The sequence below is a fragment of the Staurois parvus genome, unplaced genomic scaffold (assembly GCF_062004578.1).
Source record: "Staurois parvus isolate SC_StPar_1 unplaced genomic scaffold, SC_StPar_1.0 ptg000679l, whole genome shotgun sequence".
In the NCBI taxonomy this organism is placed as follows: Eukaryota; Metazoa; Chordata; class Amphibia; order Anura; family Ranidae; genus Staurois; species Staurois parvus.
The window spans coordinates 331,291-341,850 of record NW_028318475.1 but is presented as its reverse complement, the minus strand read 5'-3'; the positions used below and the strand labels follow the sequence as shown (position 1 = coordinate 341,850).

At 36.4% G+C, this 10,560-nt stretch overlaps 1 protein-coding gene across 6 annotated transcripts in view; it reads left to right on the top strand.

The window, feature by feature from the left end:
* The window catches only part of CDKL2 (cyclin dependent kinase like 2), a 69,524-nt gene that overhangs the window by 337 nt on the left and 58,627 nt on the right, over positions 1-10,560 (top strand). For 3 of the 6 annotated variants that reach the window (XM_089652292.1, XM_089652290.1, XM_089652293.1), the window contains exon 2: positions 3,472-3,701. In XM_089652292.1, coding sequence (XP_089508418.1) covers positions 3,534-3,701 — 168 coding nt within the window. In that variant the 5' untranslated portion in view covers positions 3,472-3,533. Of the gene's footprint in view, positions 1-2; positions 440-3,471; positions 3,702-10,560 lie in introns of those variants that run through there. The other 3 variants (XM_089652291.1, XM_089652289.1, XM_089652295.1) reach the window with 2 other exon arrangements.

Genomic DNA, 10,560 nt, shown 5'->3' with positions numbered 1-10,560 from the left:
TCTTGTCTGCCTCTGGCTAGTCATGAATGCAGTACTGTTCCCTGTGTGTATTCCCTGCAGGGGGCAGTTGCTAGGGTGACCAGCATTCCCCCAGCTCAGCCACAATCACACACAAACTGGTTACTATTGCTTCTATTGTATGCAGACTGGAGGTGAAGAGCAGGGAAGCCATCCAATACACTCGGAATCCTAACCACACATTACACACCCACCCTCAGCACATGCAAGGGGTTAATCATCCTGTCATTCCTATTTCACACCGCAATCTAATGAACTTTCAGCTAATGCTGCACCTTAAAGGACATATTAGGACAAAAAAATTCGATTTGCTTTAAAAAAGATGCCAAAGCTACGTAGCTCTCTCTTGGATCAGCCATGAATTCTTCCTTTGTTTTCAGCATCAGAATGGAGAAGATCTACGCTAAGTAGCAAGAATTAGGTAGGTGACATAAAGAACATGACTCTCTTTTGTATGGAAATACTATAGCCTGCTGGGCTGTGTTTTTGGCTGCTATACGTATCACTTGTGGTATGCATTCCATAGCTAATCATACTGCATAACCCTTTTCTAAACTGGTTGCTTACTGTGCATTGCAGGAGATTTGGGAAAAGGGAGGTTATGTACAGAACAGGATTTTACACGTTTTTTTGATTCTCTATAATCTATAAAAAAATGTCAATGAAAAAAAAATAATGCACACAAGACAGCTTTGCATAATAGTTATAGTATTACTATCATTTGACTGATAACTAAGATTTAATCTGTCAACCAATGAACAGGCAATATTGGCAAAATAAAACTATAAATGTAATGAATATAACAGCCTTTCTCAACCTTGGTACCCAGAGGAACCCTTGAAATAATATTAATATCTCAGGGAACCCCTGCAAAAAATGATTTTATATCCAGCTCATTAGTGTGATTAGTACATTTGTAGATGTAAAAACAAATTAGAGAAAAAAGAATGTGAATTATTTGGTGAATGTGACAACCAGGGCAGATCATTTTAATACCCCTGTGAACTATAGACAAAATCATTTTCAGTAGTAATCATCAAATTAAATTATTATTATTATTATTATTATTATTATTAATAATAATAATAATCAGTAAATAAACACAGATATTAAAACTGTGGTGGATCTTTACCAATGGAGAAGTAATGGAGAAGCCAATGGAGAAGTGGCCCCTTTCATTCAGTGTTAAGGTTAAGTTGGTTGGTAAGTGTAAGGTTTCTTTACATTATATGTCAGTGGGAGAAGTACACTAGATTAGTGGTCAGCAGGAAAAGAATCCCCTTAAAATTGTTGGCGAGTGAAATATCAGGCAGGAGATAAATGTCCTCACTGCTCAAGAAACCACTAGGAACCTTGGGAGGAAACCTAGGTTAGAAAGCCTAGTATATAGTGATCCTCAGGTGAGGATTTTTAACCCGTAAACAGCAGATTTTATACTTGTATGTAATTAAAACTACCCTTTGTCTAGTCACTGTCTTGAGTTGATTTTAACATAGCTATGCATTATGCCTTGACAAGGAGCAGTCAGATGAGCCTTTCTTCTCAGATCAGCCTAAGAATAGAGCACACCCAAATAGTGAAAAACATACACACTGTTGGCATATAATATAATGCCACTCTCAAGGAAAATTTCCATCCTGTTCCACACTGTATTGTGTGCATTTAGAGTATTTGTAAAACATGAACTAAATAATGCAGTATATTCATTATATAAAAAAAGATCTTTGCTTATGAGCAAAAAGAGAGACTTTTTTACATAGGTCATAGATCTGTATGATGAATTCCTTAATTCGTGGTGAATGTGAGACATTCCTTTGAGCTGCGATATACTTTTCAGACATTAATTCAGAAGTTGCGTTACTAGAATACACTGTATCACTATGTGCAAATATTTAGCAGATGCCAGTTTACCTTCAGATACTTGCCTGCAGTGACAACATCACAAACGTTACTGCTGAGAGTCCATGGAGGGCTCTTAGCAGTGCCTTAGTATGCGGGGGCTTTATTATATACCACATGCTATTTTTTTTTCATCAAGATGTGTGAATTTGGGCTGTCTGAGTTCCCACAGACCAATTTAAAAATAAATGCTAGTTTATTACTACAGTACATTGTCTGCATATAAAAGAGGAATCTGTACCAACCACAAACCTGCACCAAAACCTGCTCAAAGATGAACCTAAACGGGTTGATTTACTAAAACTGGAGAGTGCAAAATCAGATGCAGTTGTGCATTGCAGTCAATCAACTTCTAGCTTCAGATTGTTCAGTTAAGCTTTGACAAAAAAAAACTGAATGCTGATTGCTTTCTATGCAGAGCTGCACCAGATTTTGCACTCCCCAGTTTTAGTAAGTCAACCCCACAGTATTCCTGTTACAAATCTGGGCAGTTCTAACTGAGAAATGCATGCTAGTTTAGCCTTTCTTGACCAGGGTTCCTCCAAAGATTGCTAGGGGTTCCTTGAAAAATTATCAACTTCTGCCCTTCAGATGAGTAACCACTGACAACAATGATCTTTTTTTTAGCTAGCTGTAAGGGGGGAGTTTTTCCCAATGACCACAGATGTAAGGAGCATTCTTCCAAGTGACCATCACGTCACACTAGTGTACAGTAGGCTGTAAATATAGTAATTATTAGCAGGATTCCCTGAAGTTATTTTAAGGGGTCTTCCAGGTTTAGAAAGGCTGTGCTAGATGCTTCCCAAATATACGATTGCATTTATATACCGTAATTGTTTTGCATTTGAGTTGTATCTGCATTGCTTTGGGTGCATTTGGCTGAGGTCTATGTAGAGACAGCACATCTTTTGGACATAGTTGCGTGAAATACACATTACATCATTTAACTAAGTGCATTGAATGCAGCATTGTTCTGTTTAGGTGTGTTCAGCAGCTATCTGTAGTCCTTGGTGGGTCCTTCAGAAATGAACTCTTAGTTAGTTTTCAGTGTGGAATAGATGTGGTCAGACTCACTATGCTATTGAGTTGAATGGCTTGGTAGCTTTATTAAACTGTGACAACACCTGATGGAACTGGCTTCATCAAATATGACCATTAGGAGAGCTACTTTGAACTTTGCCAACTGCATACAGTTGCAGTGAATACCCTATGATCACTGGGGTTTGAATGCCTATGTGTTTTTCATAAGTTCAGATCTAAAAGAAGGTACTTTTTTTTGTCTTTCAAACTATTTTAAATAATAATCTGAAAACTAAAAAAAAAACAATCAAACTGATTAAATCTGTGATTTTATTGTGCTTTAGAAAATTCTCACTTAAGTAAATAATAGTTAATTATAGCACACAAATTAAACTTGAAAAGCTGTAAACATGTCACATAAACTTAGGGGCATTCAGTAGACTCAAGACCACCAGCAGCAATGACAGATTTATGTATGCTTTGAGGTTTTACAAGGTATACCCATCAATGCTCCTTATTAATTTAATACAACAGGTCGTATGAAATAGAGGTTCCTTAGAACAGTGAGTTCTGCCGTTGCTACATAGGGTGACAAGATGGAAAAGTATGAAAACTTGGGTCTGGTGGGAGAAGGTTCTTATGGCATGGTGATGAAGTGTCGGCACAAAGAAACTGGAAGGATCGTAGCTATTAAGAAGTTTCTAGAAAGTGAAGATGACAAGATGGTAAAGAAAATAGCAATGAGAGAAATCAAATTATTGAAGGTAAGCCTTGATCTTCCATGTCTGTAGGAACTCGTGCAGAGAGCAGTGAGAATCATCAGGGGTCCAGCCATTTTTACTATTTTCCCATGTCAGTGTGTCTAGTATTTACAATGCATGCCCTGTCCTATTAGGTAACACACTTCTCACTTGTGTAATCTATAACAGGTCATAAATAGGGATGGAACTTTATCTTAAACTCCATTGCAAAAGCAAGCCTGCTCACAGGCTCACACACCTCCAAGGGTAGGTGTTCTTTCCTTAAACCCTTAATAGTCCTGTGGATTCATATGGCAGTAGTACATTTCTAGGCACATACTGTAGAAAAACAGTTGGCTATATAATTAAATGTAATTAATTCTGGGACAAGTGGTTCTGCTTAACAACCTAAGGGCAGGTGTTCTTTCCCTAAACCTATAATAGTCCTATGGACTGCTATGGCTGTAGAACCATCTCTGGTACATACTGTAGAAAAAAAAGGTTGCTATAATTAAGTAATTAATTCTAAGATACGTGGTTCTGCCTAATAAATACGCCAGGGAAGGTGTTCTTTTCCTAAATCCATAATGGTCCTGTGGACTGTTATGGCAGTGGTATCATCTCTAATACATACTGTAGAAATTACATTGTAACTGTAATTTATTCTATGACAAGTTTTTGTAACCTCTACTTTGTTCAATGCAAGTAGATTGAAGTAGCAAGAGATGGATATCTAAAAAGGTTTGTGATAAAATATTTCTAGTTGCAGGAATTTTAATTATGTTGGTTAAACTGGCTTTATTGTATGTACAGCTAACTGTCCTCTCTATTTAACTACTGGATAAGTTATTGAATATGACAATGAATACATCATTTGCTCATGTGCACAGCTCTGTACACACTATAATCCTTAGTCCATCTCAGGAGTGAGCAAGAGAAGGTGCTATACATAGTCAGACCAAGGTGCTATACATACAGTGGGACCATGGAGAACCAACATGGCCCCCCTCTAACAGGAAGTCAGATTACCGCAGCAAAAAAAAGCTAATTTGGAGGAGGCTGAGAGCAATAGAAAGTACTTTTTAAAGTTAAGAATTCATATGTAAAAAGAAGATTTTGTTTAAATCAGAGTTTAGTGTCACTTTAACTGAATTATCTGGTTTTTATTTACCTTCCAGCAGAGAACCAGTATGAGTGAGATAGCACCCCCTCCTCTTTTGGGTGCTGATTTTATGTTTTTATCTGTGAAAAAGACTGTTCTGGATTACTACAGTTTACATACTTCTCTACTGCAAATAACAGTGTATGTGTATAATTTTGGAATAGAAAGTTTTAGTGAACCAACTACTCTGACTACAAGTGGATATTAATAAATATATAACTGAAGATACCCAAAACCAATACATTTGCAGGTTTAGAGGCTGCACTAAAGCTGTCAATGGTGTTACAGAACAGAATGTTTATAGACAGCCTCAAAGATAGTGTACTCTGGCAGTGCATAATTGGAATTGTTTTGGGAATTGTTTTTTTTTTTTTTTGCTTTTAGAAGTAGCTCACATTCAGTAGGACCCCAATCTGACTCAAGCTTACTTTTTGTGGTAGTTTTACCCGCAACACGTGTCACTGAGAACAATGTTGTCCTTCAATTGCTCACCTCACCTTTGTATAATGTCTAGGTTTTGAGAAGGCTGAACAGTAGCAGCACAGTGGCTAAAGGGTTAGCACCTCCCCCTGGTAGTACTAGGGTTGTTGGTTTGAATCCCACCCATGGCACCACCTGCCTGGAGTTTGCATGTTCTCCCTGTGCCTGCATGGGCTTCTTCTGGGTACTCTGATTTCTTCCCACACTCCAAAGACATGTTAGTAGGTTAAATGTTTATCCTGTCTAAATTGGCTCTAGTATGTGTATGTATGAATGTGAGTTAGGGACCTTAGATTGTGCGCCCCTTGAGGGTTAGGGACTGATGTGAATATACAATATATATGTAAAGTGCTGTGTAAATTGATGGTACTATATAAGTACCTGAAATAAATAAATAAACGTCACCCAGAAGCCTGCCCACCTTCCTTGTCCTAACTTCTAGACCTTGGAAATCTCAACCAGAATATCTGAATCAGTAGAAGTAATCCATCTGATGCAGCACATTTTCAATATCATTAGACTCTGACAACACATTCATTTCTCTATCACAGACAGCAGGGGATTCTTCATAGACCGCAGATTTAGGACTACATTGCTGTAAAAAAAGCATAGTAAACTAAATCGTGCTGACACATGCCATTGTAAATAAAATATATTTTTTTTCACAAATCAATTTAGTAATGTCAAATAATTATCTTTAGTGGACATTAAATAAACCTTTATAGTAAATGCCTGTGAGGCTTCTATAATACAGTCATCAAACACAGACTAGTAAGGAATCTTGTGGAGATTGATTGCAACATTGTACACACTGATCCTTGTCTTACCAATGCATCTGTATTTGAACATTCCCTCTATTATATCATACCTATAGCATAGGTCAGGAGCAGAATAAGAAAAAATTTACTGTGATAGAACTGAGCTATTTTTTTCTGGTCTAGTCCTATTCAGTTGTGGCAATCTAAAGAGCAATGACCACATAAGTTAACAGACCTGAACATTTCTTATTCCATGGGGTTGTTTGTCCAAAAATAAGGGGTTATGTTATGTGCTCATTGTAGATACAGTATCAGTAGTTGTAATAATGGCCTAACATATGAAATAAATATTTGGTAACAAGAAGGCCACACACCAATGATGTTACTTCACTTGAAACAAGCGTTATTCAAGCTGCAAGTACCTGCTACATAACCCTGCCTGAGATTGGTTTTAAAGAGTATGTAATTAACCACTTCAAATCCAGACACTTTCATCCCCTTCCAGTCCAGGCCAATTTTCAGCTTTCAGTGCTATCACACTTTGAATGACAATTGTGCAGTCATGCAACACTGTACCCATATGAATTTTTTTGAGACAGATAAAACTTTATTTTGGTGGTATTTATTCATCACTGGGATTTTTATTTTTTTGCTATATAAATGAAAAAGTCCCAAAAATTTTTAAAAAAGTGTGTTTCTTTTTGGAAATAATCTTTTTTCAGAAATCTTGGCCAAAATGTATTCATCTATCATTTTAGTAAAAAAAAAAAAAATGAAATTAGTTTATAACCAAAAATTATAATTTTTCAAAGAATGTTTTTACATATTTATTTTATTTTTTATATTAATATTTATGATTTTTTTTTTACATACTGTCATCCTAGCAGTACAGTGTCACCATAGTGACACTGTACTACTTGTGGGGGGTGATGAAGATTTTGTTTTCTTTTTTTACACTGATTGCTTTTACACCCATAAAGGCTGTAAAAGCAATCATTTCTCCTTCTCTCTGGCTGCATTCATGCAGACATTGAGAAATACTGTGCGAACTGTGATTGGTCACAGCTTGTCGCATGGTACAAGGCTGTTGTGAATAGCATTGTACCATGTGACCTCTGTGATCATTCACAGATTTCACAAGTAGTAAGCAATCATGTCAGGAAGTGACGTCTTGTTTACTACTGTTCATGTGATCACTAATTGGCCAATCAGTGATCACATGAGTCGGGATTTCACACAGAGGTCCCGTACACAGCAGGCACCGATCACGGTGCCGCGCGCTCCCAGGGAGAACGCACAGGCAATGGATGCAGGGGGACGTTTAGAGACATCCACCCGCATCGGCAGCATTCCAGAAGCTTAACCTCTTCCTGTCTGGCCCATGTCAATAAACGGCCGGACGGGAAGAGGTTAAGCTTCTGAAGCGTCTTAAAGCGGTAGTAAACCGCAAACAATAAATCTAAACAAATATTCTCCCTGCAAGTGAAGAGCATAATGCACTAGTATGCATCGTATATGAGCACATTATGAAAGACTTACCTGAAAATGAAGCCCCCAGCAGAGCGCTGTCACAGCTCCCCTGCGCTTCCATCTTCATCTGGTCTTCCTTCTGGCTTCCCTGGCTGCGGCCAAGCAATGGGGACATCACTCCCCTACATGTCCTGGCCATGGTATGGCTCTCTCAATGGACAGTATGCCGTCTATTGAGAGCGCAGTGTTCATGCACCAGTGCTAAAGTAAATATCTCTTAAATGGTGCACGTTTAGGAGATATTTACAGTATCTACCCACATGGAAGAAAAATATATTTGGAATATATTTTAAAAATATTCTTCCCAAATATATTGACATATATTTGAAAAACTACAATTTTGGCCGTATTCAATATAATTCAAAATATATTTCAATATATATATATACAGTATATATATATATATATATATATATATGTATATACATACATTTCAACATGCAGTATATATATATATATATATATATATATATATATATATATATATACTGCATGTTGAAATGCGTTTTTTATGTATTACAAAATATATGAAAAATATTTTTTAAAATATGTATTTTTCAAATATATTCTTCAGGTTTTTTTTTTACATATAAAAAAGTCATTTTAACATATATTTTTACATATATTTGTAAATGCATTCCAAAAATGTAGATTAAATGTATTTTTAAAGACATGCAGTATATTTGAAAAATTTGTTTTACAAATATTTTTCATATACTTTGTAATAAAAACGCATTTCAACATAATATATATATATATATATATATATATATATATATATATATATATATATGTATATATATATTTATATTTATTGAAATATATTTTGAAATAATTTGAATACTGCCAAAATTGTAGAATTTCAAATATAAGTCAATTTATTTGGGAAGAATATTTTTAAAATATATTTCAAATATATTTTTCTTCCATGTGGGTAAAGGTAAGCCTTATTAAAGGCTTACCTGTAGGTAAAACATGAAAAAAGACTTTACTACCTCTTTAAGCATTCTTAATTGCATCTTAAGAGCCTGTTCACACTAGCTGTGGTAGGACTGTGTTGGGTGGCTAATCAAGCATAGTCCCACCACAAAACAAGGCAAAATGCCTTGTTTCCTACCTGGCTGCTTCATACCACTGCATTGCAGTGGTGTGTGCTGGAAAAAGTAATGCATGCATTAAGCTGGGCCAATGTAATTATGTGAAAAAATATCCATACATGAAATATCCAAAATACTTCCCTTCCACTCAGCAGGGAAAAGTGGTCACTCTCTCTAATGTAAACTAATAAAATTACTGAGCCACTGGTCACTCCTACAGTTTTGTTACACCTCCCCCAATGCGGCAACCATCCCTGCAAATTCCAAACAACTCCACAGTAGAACCGTGTCATGTCACAAAATGATATTGTTATCATAATGTTCAGTTACAGTATAGTGAAAAATAAACCCTCAAATATTTGTTTCCTACGGACACTATGATAGATATTAAAATATACGTTAGTTCTATGCTTTTTTTTTTATCTATCTTTTTTAATGATGGGTTCAAAACATGTATATATGCATTGTATCTTAGAGGCATATGAAACTGAATGTGCCCATTCTTATCTTCTCTGTACAGTGCAATTAGTACAAAAAAAAGTTACCTGTAAAAAAAAAAAAAAAGAGGGAATCCCTGGTTGACATCAGGGTCACGAGAACTAGTGTCCCTATTGGAAGATTTCCCCTTTATTCCTGTTCTAAGAACAACCCAAATGTTTGGTTTTTTTCTTACACTTTTACTTTTTTTTTACGATAACAGTATACTGGAGAATTAAAGAGGGGGAATCTCCCTAAGAGGGTCAAAGACAGCAATACAAACCTGTTGAAAAGCAAACAAAAATTCCCAGCTCACTTACCAGCCAGCCTGCATCAAACCAAATTGACCTTGTCTAACGGTTCACTTTAAAAACAAGGGGTTTAGTTTGCACACATTTGCAAGTATATGCGCAAGCTATAGTGGTCATGTCACAGCACCCCAGTGTACAACAGTCCTAACTCTATCATTTTGAGAGTCTCCCAGGTTGGAGCTCATACAGTATATAGTAATGGATAGATTAAGGGCAGGTATGTCTGGAGGGAGCCCATTCCTCCTTAAAGGTACCAGGACACACTGAACACCCAGCAAGAGCACAAAGATTCACCAATTGTATAAATGGCAACCACCCAAACCTTTAACTAGCCTTTGCAGCAAAAAGCACATGGAAGGGCAATGCATGTAAAAAAAAAATAAAGCAATAAAACCTGACAGATGCTCCTGTCCACTCTCTCCTAACTAATGCTATTAAACTTTAAAGACCTAAAGGAGAAAGTGTGAATCATTGTACGAATGCAGAGAAAGCATGTGACTGAATAATACCCACGAAGCCAGCTCTTTTTTGGGAGTTTTGCTGTAACAGCAATCTTGAGTTTGCCAGAGGAACCTGCACAGGCAAGATAACAAACAATATTTCTATCCTCCCCACTGCTCTGTTATTGTGTTGGCATAACAGCAGCAGAGAGACTATTAGATAGGCTGGATCACTCAGCGGTATTCACTTAGCACCTCTGGAAATGCTGTGTTGATGAGCTGGGATACTTTGTCTTACTAATTAATTACTTTCTCTTAGAAGGATGGATGAAAAATGCAAACATCTTATATTGATCAGTTATGGTGATCCCTACTATATATTACAGAAACAAGACCCGTGACATACATTATGCAAACTTTAATTGATGAATTCTGCTTGAGATTATTTTTCTGCCATCACTGCATTTTATGTATGTAGGAAAAGTTGTCATGAGTGAAAAGTAGGGTCTGTGACTTCCTTCTGAAAAAGCTAGTTGACCGAGTTGCTAGTTGCTGATCTCCTGGCTTCTATGCTTTTTGATCTCCTGTACTGAAATTGTTTACTCTGATAAGTGCATTAGACTAGTGT